The sequence below is a fragment of the Cololabis saira genome, chromosome 12 (assembly GCF_033807715.1).
Source record: "Cololabis saira isolate AMF1-May2022 chromosome 12, fColSai1.1, whole genome shotgun sequence".
In the NCBI taxonomy this organism is placed as follows: Eukaryota; Metazoa; Chordata; class Actinopteri; order Beloniformes; family Belonidae; genus Cololabis; species Cololabis saira.
This window is the reverse complement of record NC_084598.1, coordinates 44708525-44725757: the sequence shown is the minus strand read 5'-3', so window position 1 is coordinate 44725757 and position 17233 is coordinate 44708525. Positions and strand designations below refer to the sequence as shown.

The 17233-nt window shown below is 46.2% G+C and overlaps 1 protein-coding gene across 3 annotated transcripts; it reads right to left on the bottom strand.

The window, feature by feature from the left end:
* Nucleotides 1-2530: 2530 nt before the first annotated feature.
* wu:fa11c10 (protein FAM110A) lies at nt 2531-16018 on the bottom strand. 3 transcript variants are annotated; one of them, XM_061736876.1, is made up of 3 exons: nt 15959-16018; nt 8704-9015; nt 2531-4282 (listed from the first exon to the last, which is right to left on the bottom strand). In XM_061736876.1, the coding sequence occupies exon 3, from the start codon at nt 4272-4274 to the stop codon at nt 3063-3065; it is 1212 nt and encodes a 403-aa protein (XP_061592860.1). In that variant the 5' UTR covers nt 4275-4282; nt 8704-9015; nt 15959-16018; the 3' UTR covers nt 2531-3062. The 3 variants fall into 3 exon arrangements, with proteins under 3 accessions (XP_061592860.1, XP_061592859.1, XP_061592861.1); XM_061736875.1 differs by lacking the exon at nt 15959-16018 and having other exon boundaries at nt 8704-9128; XM_061736877.1 differs by lacking the exons at nt 8704-9015; nt 15959-16018 and adding an exon at nt 4934-4981.
* Nucleotides 16019-17233: the final 1215 nt, after the last annotated feature.

The following is a 17233-nucleotide window of genomic DNA, read 5'->3' as shown; positions in this document are numbered from 1 at the left end:
GGTCAGCTTAGAAAACTGTTTTTGACTTTGGATACACCGGCGGCGGCACGATGGTATTGTGCGCCTATTTTCCAAAGGGTAACACTGGGATGGGGGGGGGGAATACATCTTCACACTGAATATCATACAATACACAGTATCAAGTTGCAAAAAAAACACCTGAGCAGCACACAGAACAAACAGTACATCCAAGTGATCGCCATCGTGGCGCTCAAAACCCGGAGACTGTTTGGGGGGCTGATAAGAGGGAGGAGCCAAGGAAGGCGTTGAAGTTGAGGGAAGTGTGTGTTTTTCAGTAAGTGTCTGTGACGCGATAAGTCCGTGAACCTTCGCCCAGAGCTGCTCTCAGCCAAATGTCCTTGATGTTATCAAACGGCTCGGTACAGTTCTGAGACAGGTCCACAGGTGTTCGTGGGAGAGGGGAAGGTTAGTGGGGGCAGAGTCATCTTGTTTACATTCCACCAGGGAGATTGTGACCAGGAGCGATCGGCCTAAGACCGCTCTGTCAAGGCCAGATTATAGAATCAACAATTATATTGAAAAACAGGCAGCCCAGTAATTTTCCATCTGCCTTTCGGTCTCTGGTTCCTCAATGGCGACTCCAATCAGACGAATTTGTGATCACTTCCCGACAAGCCGAGCTTCCAACTTCTCCAAGGTGTTATCCATCTTGCCAATGAGCTCGAACACCGCCACTAGCCTGCGATTCTGTTCGAGAATCACATCCAGCTTACAGCTTTGCTCCCCCAACGTTAGAGTCTGAGTGTTGATCACCTTGCTTGTCCCTTCAGCCACGTCCGGCAGCTCTGAAAGAGACAAAACAGCTGTCGACGTGTTACGCGTTTGTCGGTAGACCAGGAATCCCCCACCTCTGATCAGGAGGATGATCAAGAGAAATCCTGCTATCATAAATCCAATTATGAAGCATCTTCAACGTCCTCGACAGACAGAATTTTGAGACACATAGGCTTCCAGTATTTGTAGGAATCCATTGTATATCCAGAAAAAAAATGTGCTGAGAGACCAGTTAATCAATTCCATGATTGTAGAGTTTTGGAGGAGTGAAAAGAAGAGACTCTGAAGACGAGACAACAAGCAGCAGCAGGGCAGATGGATAAGGGAGAGGAGCAGAAAAAGCGTCCGCCTTCGTCGAGACCCGGAAGATGAAGATCATTCATTTATTATTATTATTATTTATTATAATCATTTATTGATTGATTTAATGATTTATTAGTTTATTAGACTTGGACCTTCAGAAACCTCAACAGAAAAGAGACTCGAGACCAGAAACTTCCTGAAGTGATTTTTATTGGGATTCAGAAACACGGCGGCGGCGGAGCTCCGCCCCCAACCTTAGCTCCGCCCCCTCCATTAGCCCCGCCCCCTCCATTAGCCCCGCCCCCTGGTGACATCAGTAACCGGGTCGCGGCTCGGCGCCGCCGGCCCATAAAAACACATAAATATTGGTCCTTTTGCTTCCTGAGCCACAGAAACAGAAACAGGCGACACACAAGAGTCTCGTATTCACAGTATCCGTGTGGTCCTGGTGCCGACCCGGGACCGGGTACACACACACACACACACACACACACACACACACACACACACACACACACACACACACACACACACACACACACACACACACACACACACACACACACACACACACACACACACACACACACACACACACAGAGTACCCTAACAGCTCATTGTTCATTATTGCTCGTTATTCCTGGACCGGTGGAAGAACCGGGTCCAAATCCAGGTCCAGGTCCAGGTTTGGGTCCAGGTCCCACCAAAGTTCCTGACCCGGGTCAGACGTTGGAAACCCGGGTCACACTGCAAAAACCCAAAATCTTACCAGGAATATTTGTCTTATTTCTAGTTAAAATGTCTCATTTTTAGTCCAAAAATCTCATTACACTTAAAACAAGAGTCATCACCAGAAAAATAACTTGTTATTTGACAATTTTCAGTAAATTTTCACTTGAAATAAGTAGAAAAATCTGCCAGTCGAACAAGATTTATCTTCTCATTACAAGCAAAAAAATCTTGTTCCACTGGCAGATTTTTCTACTTATTTTAAGTGAAAAGTTTACACTTCTTCCTACTCCTTTTTTGGCACATTTAAATCAAGATAGCAAGTTTTAAAGGATGAAATTCTTTGTTTGGTTGTTTTGTTTTCTTAAACTTCTCATGAAGTGTTATTATTTTATTTTTTTTACATGTACAAAAATAAAATAAATCAAATCAAATCAAAATTTACTTGAAACAGGTGAAAATTGTCAAAAAAGTTATTTTTCTGGTAATGACTAATTGTTTTAAGTGTAATGAGATTTTTTGACTAAAAATGAGACATTTTAACTAGAAATAATTAGTGATGCACCGATTGTTCGGTAACCGAAATTGTTCGGCCGAAAATGGCAAAAAAACACTTTCGGTGGAATAAGTGGGAAAAAACCAAACAATTAATAACGGCGTTGTAATATAAGGAAATATAAGAAAAATTTAAAATAAGGTAACTGTTGCAACACAAACATAAATCGTTGGCCAACCAAAAAGTAACCCCATAAGAATTTTACCAACATTCACCAGGAGGTGGAACCAAAACAACATAATGCTGGAAATTAAAACATGTTCAGTTTTTTATGTTCAATAAATATTTTCTACCTTGTAATTTTGTAAAAGATTTTTTTCTTTTAAAAGCATGTCTAAATCAAATTTATTTGATTTATGCAATGGTGAAAAAATTGGCAAAATAAATGAAAAACTGCTGAAGAACCATGTTCAGTATTTTTCAGTATTCGGCCAAGTGTTTATTATTTTTTTCGGTTTCGGCCACAAATTTTCATTTCGGTGCATCACTAGAAATAAGACAAATATTCCTGGTAAGATTTTGAGTTTTTGCAGTTCAGACGTCGGAGACGGCGTTGCCGGGTCTCCTAACCCGGGTCAGTCCCGGGTCAGACGTGGGAGACCCGGGTCAGTCCCGGGTCAGACGCCGGAGACCCGGGTCAGTCCCGGGTCAGACGTGGGAGACCCGGGTCAGTCCCGGGTCAGACGTTGGACACGGCGCTGCCCGGGTCCCTGGCCTGCCGGATGCCGTACAGCCACTTGATGACGCGGGCGTTCCTCTCGATGACGGAGATCCCGTAGGGGACCCGGTCCCCGGGCCGGACCGGGCCGTCCTCCTCGTCCTCGTCCTCCGTCCGTCTCTCCTCGTTCCCGCCCGAGGACGAGGGCGAGGACGCGCTGCGGAGCTTTGACACGGACACGATGTCGGAGCTGGCGCGCGGGGCGAAGCGCTCCACGCCGCCCAGCGCCGCCACCTGGCCCGGGTCCAGGCCGCAGTAGTTGAAGAAGCGCTCCAGGTCGGCGGTGGCCCGGCTGAGCCGGTCGCTCAGGTCCGACTGGGACCGGTGCAGCGCGGCGCCGGGCCGGCGGCTCGAGCCCCGCGAGCTGGCGCCGGAGAGGCGGGTGAAGGCGGGCGAGGCCGGCGGCGCGGCGCGGGGCGGGGGCGGCGCGGGGCCGGGGGTTAGCGGGAACGCCGGGGGCGGAGTCTGGGGAGGGGGCGGGGCCACCTGGCCCTGGGGCGTCTGCCGGGGCCGGAGGGGGCGCGGCTGCAGGGGCGTCCTCTGGGGCGGCCGCACGTCCACCCGCCGCACCGTCACCGTGTTGGGGGGCCCGGGCCCGCCCCCCGTACCGGCTCGGGCGATGAGCCGCGGCGCCCGCGCCGGGACGGGGGGCAGGCGCCGCACCAGCTCCACCCTCCTCCCTCCGGGGGCGGGGCTAACGCCGCCCGTGCTGCCGCCGCTCTGCCCCCCCGACGACGGCGAGGACGAGGACGGCGAGGACGACGAGGGCGACGCCGCCCCCGCCCCGCTGCCGCACACGTCGCCGATCAGGTGGTTCAGCACGTCCAGGTTCAGCGCCGGCCGCCGCTCCGGCTCCCGGACCCGGCGCGCCGGGACGGGGGCGTGGTGGCCCGCCAGCGCCGCCAGCCCCGCCCCCGGCGGGAGGAGGGGCTTGCGGATGATGGGCGGCTGGATGGGCGCCTGGCGGGTCAGCGCCACCTGCTGGCTCTTCACGTACTTGGCCTTGTCGGCCTCCAGCCGCTCCACGGCGCTGGGCTTGCGGGCGCCGGCGCCGCCCTCGGCGGGCCGGCGGAAGTAGGCGGGGCCTTTGTTGAGAATCCGGAACGGCATGGCGGAGGCGAAGGGCAGCGCCGCCAGGCGGCCGTCCGACGGACGCAGCGTCTCCACGGGCATGATGGGACCTGGAACAAAGACACCTGTCAGTCAATCACCTGGAACTAGGGCTGGGCGATATATCGATATTTTAATATATATCGATATATTTTCAAACCCGATATGGTACGAGACAATATCGTTTATATCGATTATTAAAATGTATTTTATTTTTTTTTAATGATTGTGATATAGCTTATTTTGTGACAAATTGACTTGAATGTTTTATTTGAGATTTGCACAAATGTTTTGTTATTTGCACAACTGTCAACCTCAGTGGAAAAGTCTGCCTGTTACTGTCTACATTGTATTAATTGCACAGTGTATTTTAATTTAATTGTTATGCAGGAAAGGGATATTTGTTTTATTTTATTCAAGAAGCATTTTTATTCTATATATGCAGGCAGTTTATTTTTATTTAATTTGTTTTATACATGTTGATATTGTGCAGACCTCTGTTAATAAAGGAACCTGTGTGACATTTGGCACGAGGCTTTGTATTAAAACTGACTGTTTTTTTAAGGGTTTGATCAGAAAAAATGAAGCTAACAGAGATGCTAACAGAGAAGCTAACAGAGATGCTAACAGAGATGCTAACAGAGATGCTATGCTATAATGCTATCGCCATTCAGCTAGAAAATATCGAGATATAACTTTTGGTCCATATCGCCCAGGCCTACCTGGAACCACAGACACCTGTCAGTCAAACACCTGTCAGTCAAACACCTGTCAGTCAAACACCTGTCAGTCAATCACCTGTCAGTCAAACCTGCGGGGTGCCACAGGGATCTATCCTGGCCCCCAAACTCTTCATACTGTATATAAATGATATATATAATGTGTCAAAGCTTATAAATTGTGTCATACTGTTAGCAGATGATACCACATTGCGGTGCTCTGGAAATGATATGCAGTGCGTTTACATGGGAAGTTTAATTCCTCTTTAATTCAGGAATAAAAATTAAATCCGATTTAAAATGAGTAAAAATGACCATGCAAACACCTAATTCTGAATGAAAATGGCCATTCTGAATTAAACTTAATTCCGAAGTAAGTGGCTGGTTTAGACCCCGTCCACACGTAGCCGGGTATCTGCTAAACCGAAGATATTTTCCTACGTTTGGACCTGTCATCCACACGAAAACGCAAATAAACGAAGGTTTAAAAAAACTCCGGGCAAAGTGAAGATTTTTGAAAACTCTGTTTATGTAGGGGGAAGCTGCGCCGCGGAGGCGCAGCTTCCCCGGGAGCCGCAGATGATCTACAGGTTAGAATGTGGTCGAAAACGCAGATCTTCGGTTATGTGTGGAAGGGTTTTTTTTTTTAAAACGATGTAATGTGGATACAAATAATTTTATAAACGGAGGGGGGGGGGGATATTCGGTTTTAAAAATACCTGGCTACGTGTGGACGGGGTCTTATTCCAATTTTAAATCTGAATAGAATAATTCCAGATCATGTTTACACTCATTCCTCTTTAAATTAATCCCGGTCTTTCTTTCTGCTCGTTCCCTCCCCGTCTGTCTCCATGATCTTATATTCCACTGGGCTGGTTTTCCAAACAAAGTTTCCAGATGCAGCAGCAGTAAACGCTGGTCAAGAGCAGAGAACATTTATTTAATAAATAGAAATCATTAAAAGAACAGATGGAAACAGGAAACATCAAAATGCTGATCTTTTCAAAGTTGTAGCGGCTAAGTTAGTTTTTCTTCCGGTAGTTTAACTTCCGGCCCCCCCCCTATCCAATCAGAACCTTCAACCCCCAGACCTGGAGAGGAATTGGAGAAAGACCATCAAACGTGTTTTCCATGTAAACCTCAATTCAGAATTACTATTTCCATGTAAACTGGAAGGAAAATAGTTTAATTCGGAATTATTTAATTCGGAATAATTAATTCCAAATTAAAAAACATCATGTAACCGTGGCCAACCACCTGTCAGTCAAACCTGCGGGGTGCCACAGGGATCTATCCTGGGCCCCAAACTCTTCATACTGTATATAAATGATATATGTAATGTGTCAAAGCTTATAAATTGTGTTACTGTTTGCAGATGATACCACATTATTCTGGAAATGATATGGAGGAGCTTCTGAATCCAGTTCAACAGGAAGTGAAAACCCTAAAGTGATGGTTTGATACCAATAAATTATCATTAAATTAAAATAAAACAAAATGTATATTATTTGGATATCGGAAAACTAATAATCACATAAAAACTATGATAAATGGTTTGGAAATAGAAAGAGTTTATGATACATTTTTGGGTGTTGATAATTTAAAGGCAAAGGTTTCTAAATCAATAGGAATATTGATCAGAACCAAGACGTTCTCCCTCATGACTTCCTGAATATTTTATATAGTTGCTTCATCGTCCCATTCATCACTTATTGTGTGGAAATCTGGGGAAATACATACAAAACAATCACAGGCCCGATTTTTATCTTACAAAAAAGAGCCATTAGAGTTGTAAACAAAGCAGGTTATCGAGAACCAACAACTAGATTATTCATAAATTTAAAAGTGCTTAAATTTAGAGATTTAGTGGACCTTAAAACAGCACAATTTATGTTTAAAATCAACAATAAAACACTTCCTGACAGAATTCAGAAGCTCTTCCGAAGCAGAGTTAGAAATATGAACTAAGAGGAACATAAATGTTCAGGAAAACAAAGAACAGACGTTATTGTTAAAACACTAGATAAACACTAGATAACTAACTAACTAAATAACTAAATAAATAAACCAGTTTATTGTTAAAACACTAAATAACGAACTAACTAACGAACTAACTAACTAACTAAAAAAATAAATAAATAAATAAACAAACCAGGTTTTTGTTAAAACACTAGATAACTAAATAAATAAATAAATACATAACTAACTAAATAAGACCCCGTCCACACGTAGCCGGTATCTGCTAAACCCAAGATATTTTCCTACGTTTTGACCTGTCATTCACATGAAAACACAAATAAACAAATGTTTAAAAAAACTCCGGGCAAAGTGAAGATTTTTGAAAACTCCGTTTATGTAGATGCGTGTAGACAGAGACAACCGGAGTTTTGCGTTTTCGAACGTCACATTATGCTCCAAAACAACAACAAATCTGCTCTGACGTGCGACTTTTGTTCACTACAGATGATCCAGCATCCGTTCTCCAAGCTATTTATTAAATAAATGGTCTCTGCTCTTGACCACCGTTTACTGCGTTACACCGACACAGAGCCTACGCCGTAGGGTACGCGCAGCCCTACGGCGTAGCCTACGGCGTAGCTTACGGCGTAGGCTACGCCGTAGGCTACGCCATACAGGTTTGGAATGCTTATGAATGTGGTCGAAAACGCAGATCTTCGGTTATGTGTGGAAGGTTTTTTTTTTTAAACGATGTAATGTGGATACAAATTATTTTATAAACGGAGGGGGGAAATATTTGGTTTTAAAAATACCCGGCTACGTCTGGACGGGGTCTCAATAAATAAGCAGGTCGTAGCGCGACTACGACCTCAGAACATTTTTCTCGTTAACCAAAAACAAAAACCTAAACCCGGAGGGCAGGACTAAGTACCCCGACTGTTTCAGATGATTAATGAAGGAAACTGGACCAGAACCTGGACCTGGAACCACGAGGTCTTCAGGTCCAGAACCAGAACCACCTCAGAACCCCTGGAGGGGGGACACTAGTCTAGAGCTGGACCTGGACCCTGACTAGACCAGACCTGGTCCAAGTCCAGACTTGGATCTGGATCCCCGGGTGGACCAGAACCTCCTCTCGTCCTCCAGAGACACATGTGAGGACGTCTGGCTGAAACCGGGTCACGGGACAGGAAGTGGTCCCAAACAGATCCAGACCTGCAGGTCCTCTACAGACCACTAGGGTCCAGATCCAGACCTGCAGGTCCTCTACAGACCACTAGGGTCCAGATCCAGACCTGCAGGTCCTCTACAGACCACTAGGGTCCAGATCCAGACCTGCAGGTCCTCTACAGACCACTAGGGTCCAGATCCAGACCTGCAGGTCCTCTACAGACCACTAGGGTCCAGATCCAGACCTGCAGGTCCTCTACAGACCACTAGGGTCCAGATCCAGACCTGCAGGTCCTCTACAGACCACTAGGGTCCAGATCCAGACCTGCAGGTCCTCTACAGACCACTAGGATCCAGATCCAGACCTGCAGGTCCTCTACAGACCACTAGGATCCAGATCCAGACCTGCAGGTCCTCTACAGACCACTAGGGTCCAGATCCAGACCTGCAGGTCCTCTAATCCTCCCCCCGGTAGTTCTGATGGCAGTAGTTCCTAGTTCCTAGTTTTTAGTTCCTAGTTCCTTGTTTTTAACCCCCAGACCGTCAGAGAACCTGGAAGTCGGACCGGTCGGGTCTCGTGGCCCCCCCAGGCTGAGAAACCCTCTTTTATAACCCCCCTGGTCCCCCCTCTCTAACTCTCTTACCGCTCCCGCTCCTTTATCCTTTATCCTCCTGGATCCGGATCAGTGAAAGCCGGCTCCTGGTTCGGGGTCAGCGGGGGTTAAATTCCACATCAGGACCGGCAGGACCAGCCGGACCCCCCCTTCCAGACCGGTGACCCCTGGGGGGGCCGAGGATTCTGGGTCAAAGCCGCCGGACCAGAGTCTGGTCCAGAGTCTGGTCCAGTAGAAAGTCCCCGGTCCTCCTGCGGTTCCTGGAGTCCCAGAGTCCTGGAATCCTAGTCCTGGTACTGGAGTCCTGGTCCTGGTCCAGGTTCAGGTCCCGGAGTCCTAGTCCTGCGGGGAGACGGGTATCCGGGTCAGACGCCAGCTGGAGTGTGTGTTCCCCCCCACAAACACACTCACAAACACACTCACACACACACACACTGAACTCTCCTCAGCGCCGGCGCCGACAACACTGAGCAGCAGCCGACGAGCCGGCCTTTAATACCCCGGCTGGCCACGCCCCCTCCCCGCCCGGCCACGCCCCCTCTACGCCCGGCCGGCCGATCACAGCGCGGGGGCGGGGCCAGAGGGAGGGGAGGCCCGCTCTGATTGGTCCGGATCGGGAGCCGTCCGGACCGATGGGAACCCTCCCCCCTTCAGCACAACAGAGCAGGGGCGGGGCTAGGGGCGTGGTCTGGGTAGTGGGGGCGGGGCTAGGAAGGTTTTACATCCACTTGCATCAAGCTCCGTGACGACAGAGAAGAGAAACAGGGAAAGTTGAACCTTAACTAAATAAACTAAATAAATCAGGTTATTGTTAAAAAAAAAAAAAGATAAATAAATGTATAACTAAATACATAAACCAGGTTATTGTTAAAACACTAGAAAACTAAATAAATAAACCACGTTATTGTTAAAAAAAAGATAAATAAATAAATAAACCAGGTTATTGTTAAAAAAAAAGATAAATACATGTATAACTAAATAAATAAACTAGGTTATTGTTAAAACACTAGAAAACTAAATAAATAAACTAGGTTATTGTTAAAACACTAGAAAACTAAATAAATAAACCAGGTTATTGTTAAAAAAAAATAAATAAATGTATAACTAAATAAATAAACCAGGTTATTGTTAAAAAAAGATAAATAAATGTATAACTAAATAAATAAACCAGGTTATTGTTAAAAAAATAAATAAATGTATAACTAAATAAATAAACCAGGTTATTGTTAAAAAAAATAAATAAATGTATAACTAAATAAATAAACCAGGTTATTGTTAAAAAAAGATAAATAAATTATTAAATAAATAAATACATAACTAACTACCTAAATAAATAAATAAGATTGTAGCGCGACAACAACTACCAGAACATTTTTGTCCGTGAACCGTGGTTCTGGTTCTGGTTCTGGTTCTGGTTCAGGTTCAGGTTCAGGTTCAGGTTCTGGTTCAGGTTCTGGTTCTGGTTCTAGTTCAGGTTCAGGTTCTGGTTCTGGTTCTGGTTCAGGTTCTGGTTCTGGTTCAGGGTCTGGTTCTGGTTCTGATCCGGCTCAACTCTCCGTTTTAACCACATAAACATCTCAACACGACTTTTATTTATAGCAGGAAGAAACGTGAACCCGTCCGGAACCAAACCGGGTTTTTAAGGACCTGATCCGGTCCAGGTCGCTGTTTCAGATCCTGGTTCTGGTTCTGGATCTGGATCAAGCCCAGAAACCGGTTTGCTCCAGATAAACGCTCTTTTACGTCCCAGAATGCTACGTAGCTAAGTTTGTTATGCTCTTTCACGTCCCAGAATGCTACGTAGCTACGGTTGTTATGCTCTTTTATGTCCCAGAATGCTACGTAGCTACGGTTGTTACGCTCTTTTACGTCCCAGAATGCTACGTAGCTACGGTTGTAACGCTCTTTTATGTCTCAGAATGCTACGTAGCTACGGTTGTTACGCTCTTTTATGTCCCAGAATGCTACGTAGCTACGGTTGTTATGCTCTTTTATGTCCCAGAATGCTACGTAGCTACGGTTGTTATGCTCTTTTATGTCTCAGAATGCTACGTAGCTACAGTTGTTACGCTCTTTTACGTCCCAGAATGCTACGTAGCTGCGGTTGTAACGCTCTTTTATGTCTCAGAATGCTACGTAGCAACGGTTGTAACGCTCTTTTATGTCTCAGAATGCTACATAGCTACGGTTGTTATGCTCTTTTATGTCCCAGAATGCTACGTAGCTACGGTTGTTACGCTCTTTTATGTCCCAGAATGCTATGTAGCTACGGTTGTTACGCTCTTTTACGTCCCAGAATGCTACGTAGCTACGGTTGTTACGCTCTTTTACGTCACAGAATGCTACGTAGCTACGGTTGTTACGCTCTTTTATGTCCCAGAATGCTATGTAGCTACGGTTGTTACGCTCTTTTACGTCCCAGAATGCTACGTAGCTACGGTTGTTACGCTCTTTTACGTCCCAGAATGCTACGTAGCTATGGTTGTAACGCTCTTTTATGTCTCAGAATGCTACGTAGCTACGGTTGTTACGCTCTTTTATGTCCCAGAATGCTACGTAGCTAATGTTGTTACGCTCTTTTACGTCCCAGAATGCTACGTAGCTACGGTTGTTATGCTCTTTTATGTCCCAGAATGCTACGTAGCTAAGGTTGTTCTGCCTGGACCGGACCAGAACCGACCTCTGAACCAGGTTCTTCTAATGAAACGTATCTGAACACCAGAGAAACGGACCTGGACCCGTCCCGGAGGCGGGACGTTCTGCAGAACCCGAGGCCCGGTTGGCGTTTAGAGGTTTCCATGGCGACCAGAAGTGCAGCTCGACCCGGCGGCTCCGACCCAAACGTCCTCGTCTGCAGGATTCAGAACCGCAGACTCAGAGGAAAGTTGGATCAAGGATCCCTCAAGAATTTGGACCCGGCTGCTGCAGCGGCGCCGGGCTTCCAACCACGGTATTTGTGGTTCTGATGAGACGGCGGCCCGGCGGTACCGAGACCAGAACCGCTGGAAACCAGCCCAGATGAGCAGTTTCACCACGACGGAACCACGGGACCGGCCCGCTCCAGAGGAACAGAACCGACCTGATCCAGAGGAACAGAACCACGGGACCGGTCTAGATCAGGGATCAGCCCCGCGGCTCTTCAGCGCCGCCCTAGTGGCTCCTGGAGCTCTTTCAAAATTTTTACTTTTTTCTCAACATTTCCACTTTTTTCTCTAGATTGTACTTTAACATTAATCTTGACATTTCGACTTTTTTCTCGAAATTTTTACTTTCTTCTCGACATTTTTACTTTTTTCTCAACATTTTTCTCAACATTTCCACTTTTTTCTCTAGATTGTACTTTAACATTAATCTTGACATTTCAACATTTTTCTCGAAATTTTTACTTTTTTCTCGACATTTCCACTTTTTTCTCTAGATTGTACTTCAACATTAATCTCGACATTTCGACTTTTTTCTCGACATTTGACTTTTTTCTAGAAGTGCATAATGAAAAAAAATAAATCTGACTGAATTTGATTTTAATATTTAATTGGTCGGGTTTAAAAAAATAATCCATGTGTTGTTCCAGCACCGCCATGGTAGCCATGGTTACCCGAACTGTACCATGGATGTAGAACCGCCGGGTCACGTAAACTCGACCAATTAAATATTAAAATCAAATTCAGTCCTGTGGCCCATTTTTCTATTTCGTATTTTTGATCTGTGCCTAAAATTGAAATATGAAAAACCAGACGTTTTTCCGTTTTTTGTGTTATAATAAAAAACTAATAACAAAATAACCAGTCACTTTTTCATGTTTTGATTTTTGATTGCCAATTAAAAATGGAAAGAACGAATGATACACGGATTGAGTTTCCATCCACTCGCTGTTTTAATTCCAAATTTCGATTTTCAAACACATCAATGAAATCGGATAATGGATAATGGAAAACGATTCGTTTTACGTTTTTATTAAAAAGCAAAAAACGGGAAACAGATTATTTTGGATTATTTCTCTATTTTTATTTTGTCATTTCAAAACAAAAGTCCACGGACCCTTCGGCGGTGTGTTTTTCCTGAGGCCACAGACAGAGGTTGGGGGTCTGGTGGGGGGGGGGGGGGGGGTCTGACCACACAAAGCTCCCTGTAACAACGTCGTCTCGCTCGGCTGGAGCTTCAACAACTCTGTTACATAACAGTTTAACTGCAGCTTAGTCCTGCTGGGAACCAGTCCAGATCCAGACCTGCAGGTCCTCTACAGACCACTAGGGTCCAGATCCAGACCTGCAGGTCCTCTACAGACCACTAGGGTCCAGATCCAGACCTGCAGGTCCTCTACAGACCACTAGGGTCCAGATCCAGACCTGCAGGTCCTCTACAGACCACTAGGGTCCAGATCCAGACCTGCAGGTCCTCTACAGACCACTAGGGGCTGTGGCGACCCTTGACCCCCGAGGTTCAGGGTCCAGGAGGAACCAGTCCCGGGATCTGATGTAGATCAGAGATCCAAGTCTCGCACACACACACACACACACACACACACACACACACACACACACACACACACACACACACACACACACACACACACACACACACACACACACACACACACTAAAACACGTGCCGTCTCACATTTTTGCTGCAACGGCGGAAAAAATAAGGAAAATGAGGAGGAAAGAAAAGGCGCCTGTTCCTCCTTTAGAGGAGACGAGGAGGCAACGCTTAACGCTGTTGTTAGTCTGCTCCACACACACACACACACACACACACACACACACACACACACACACACACACACACACACACACACACTAGCATTCCCTGCATTCAGGGGGTTTAACCGCTCAAACGCTGCCAGCGGTGAACCTCATGACCTCATGATTTCAGCATCACTTCCTGTAACAACCATAGCTACGTAGCATTCTGGGACGTAAAAGAGTTACAACTATAGCTACGTAGCATTCTGGGACATAAAAGACCATAACAACCGTAGCTACGTAGCTTTCATGGACATAAAAGAGCGTAACAACCTTAGCTACGTAGCATTCTGGGATGAAAAGCATAACAACTTTAGCTACGTAGCATTCTGGGACAAAAAAGAGCGTAATAACCTTAGCATTCTGGGACATAAAAGAGCTTAACAACCGTAGCTACGTAGCATTCTGGGACATAAAAGAGCGTAATAACCGTAGCTACATAGCATTCTGGGACATAAAAGAGCGTAACAACCGTAGCTAAGTAGCATTCTGGGACATAAAAGAGCTTAACAACCGTAGCTACGTAGCATTCTGGGACATAAAAGAGCGTAACAACCTTAGCTAAGTAGCATTCTGGGACATAAAAGAGCTTAATAACCGTAGCTACGTAGCATTCTGGGACATAAAAGAGCATAACAACCGTAGCTAAGTAGCATTCTGGGACATAAAAGAGCGTAACAACCTTAGCTACGTAGCATTCTGGGACGTAAAAGAGCGTAACAACCGTAGCTTCGTAGCATTCTGGGACGTAAAAGAGCGTAACAACCGTAGCTACGTAGCATTCTGGGACATAAAAGAGCATAACAACCGTAGCTACGTAGCATTCCGGGAGTAAAAGAGCGTAACAACCGTAGCTACGTAGCATTCTGGGACATAAAAGAGCGTAACAACCGTAGCTACGTAACATTCTGGGACATAAAAGAGGGTAAAAACCGTAGCTACGTAGCATTCTGGGACATAAAAGAGCATTACAACTGTAGCTACGTAGCATTCTGGGACATAAAAGAGCATTACAACCGTAGCTACGTAGCATTCTGGGACATAAAAGAGCCTAACAATTTTAGCTAGGTAGCATTCTGGGACAAAAAAGAGCGTAACAACCTTAGCTACGTAGCATTCTGGGACATAAAAGAGCAATACAACCGTAGCTACGTAGCATTCTGGGACATAAAAGAGCATAACAACCGTAAATACGTAGCATTCTGGGACATAAACGAGCGTAACAACCTTAGCAACGTAGCATTCTGGGACATAGAAGAGCAATACAACTTATTTTACCGTAGCGACGGACGACCTCGACCTCTGGGGCGGTCCGGAGGGTCTGTGGGCGAAGGTGGCTCTAGCTAGCACTACCATTAGCTAGCATTAGCACTAGAGCCAGATCTACTGTACAACATCAGAGCAGTCGTTCTAGCGGCTTTTTACACGTGTAGCTGGAGACGGAGGGAGCCGCGGCGGCGTCAGCGGTGACCTCAGAGCCTTCGGGGGTCACTGGTAACCATGGAAACACAGCACAACCGCTCCAGAACCAGACTTCCTGTGGGCTGGGCCACCAGAGTTCTGACGTCACTTTTCCAACTGTTGCTCTGCTTGCTGCCCCCTATCTGTCACTGCCGGTACGGCGCTCTCCTCGTGTACTACGCTAGCGACGTTGCAGTTGGTGGTGTACGCGATTGGACGTGAACGGACGTGAACGCAAGAACATCCCAGGCTTTAGACCGTCACGTCCAACGATGGATCCTGGATCCGCTTGATCTGGATCAGAGCTCCGGAGTCAGTCTATGACCTCATCAGTCACGTGACCCGGGTTCGTGTTGAGTCATGTGACCCGGCCAGGCTCCGCCTCCTCCACGCTCATCCCCTCAGGGAATCACGCAGAGTCACACTGATGGTGTCAGGTGGTGTTTGAACCGGGCCGCCAGTGGGCGGAGCTTCAGGGGGCCCGGTACCACCGGCACCCGGGGTCACATGACCCGTGTGACGGTTGCTGACATGGGACGTACGATAAAGACCATGTGGTGCAACACCAGAAGGGAACCCATCACAAAACAACAACAAGAAGCGGGTCCAGGTCCTGGTCCTGGTCCTGGTCCTGGTCCTGGTCCAGGTCCAGGTCCTGGTCCTGGTCCTGGTACAGGTCCAGGACCAGGACTAGAACCTGGACCTGGACCTGGACCTGGTCCTGGTCCAGTTCCAGTTCCAGGTCCAGGTCCTGGTCCTACCCCCTCAGAACCTCCCGGGTCTGGAAGTTAAACATTATTAAAGCTCTGTGAGCCGGTGCACGACTCCGTCAGCACGACCCGGTCCCGCCGCCAGCGGGCCAGAGAAAACAGTCCCCGGGCTGGAACCAGAACCGGTATTTTTAGATCTGGCAGCCGGGCCCGGGCCCGGGGACGAGGAGGTTCTGGCACCGGTGCAGACGGTTCTGCTCCTCAGGCATGAGACATGAGAGAAGATTAATGTAGAACCAGGACCAGGACCAGGACCAGGACCAGAACCAGGACCAGAACCAGGACCAGGACCAGAAGGTAAAGTCTACTCACTGAACAGGATCCAGACAGAACCGGGTCGGCACCGGAGCCACGTAGCGGGTCAGAGTTCTGGCTGCAGCAGCAGCAGCAGCCGGTCTGAGTCTGACCCAGAGCTGCTGCTCAGGCCCCGCCCCCTCAGGAGGCCCCGCCCCCTCAGGAGGCCCCGCCCCCAGACCCAGAGCTGCTGCTCAGGCCCCGCCCCCTCAGGAGGCCCCGCCCCCTCAGGAGGCCCCGCCCCCAGACCCAGAGCTGCTGCTCAGGCCCCGCCCCCTCGAGAGGCCCCGCCCCCTCAGACACAGAGCTGCTGCTCAGGCCCCGCCCCTTGTGGGCGGGGCAGGAAGGAGCTGGTTTTCCCAGAAGTCTCTATGTTCCCACCAGGAAACCAGCATGAGTGGATTTAAAGGGTTTCAGGAAAACTTCCATGGAAACACTTCTGACCAAAACATCCCTGTAGCACCCTATAATGTAATAATTTCACCCTATAATGTAATAATTTCACCCTATAATGTAATAATTTCACCCTATAATGTAATAATTTCACCCTATAATGTAATAATTTCCTATAATCTAATAATTTCACCCTATAATGTAATAATTTCCTATAATGTAATAATTTCACCCTATAATGTAATAATTTCAGCCTATAATGTAATAATTTCACCCTATAATGTAATAATTTCACCCTATAATGTAATAATTTCAGCCTATAATGTAATAATTTCACCCTATAATGTAATAATTTCCTATAATGTAATAATTTCACCCTATAATGTAATAATTTCCTATAATGTAATAATTTCACCCTATAATGTAATAATTTCAGCCTATAATGTAATAATTTCACCCTATAATGTAATAATTTCACCCTATAATGTAATAATTTCAGCCTATAATGTAATAATTTCACCCTATAATGTAATAATTTCCTATAATGTAATAATTTCACCCTATAATGTAATAATTTCCTATAATGTAATAATTTCACCCTATAATCTAATAATTTCACCCTATAATGTAATAATTTCCTATAATGTAATAATTTCACCCTATAATGTAATAATTTCCTATAATGTAATAATTTCACTCTATAATGTAATCATTTCCTATAATGTAATAATTTCACCCTATAATGTAATAATTTCACCCTATAATGTAATAATTTCCTATAATGTAATAATTTCACTCTATAATGTAATCATTTCCTATAATGTAATAATTTCACCCTATAATGTAATAATTTCACCCTATAATGTAATAACTTCACCCTATTATTACATGTAATATTTT

What these genes read in the sequence shown, in the direction of transcription:
- wu:fa11c10 (XM_061736876.1), bottom strand. Translation starts at nt 4,274, where the DNA reads ATGCCCGTGGAGACGCTGCGTCCGTCGGACGGCCGCCTGGCGGCGCTG.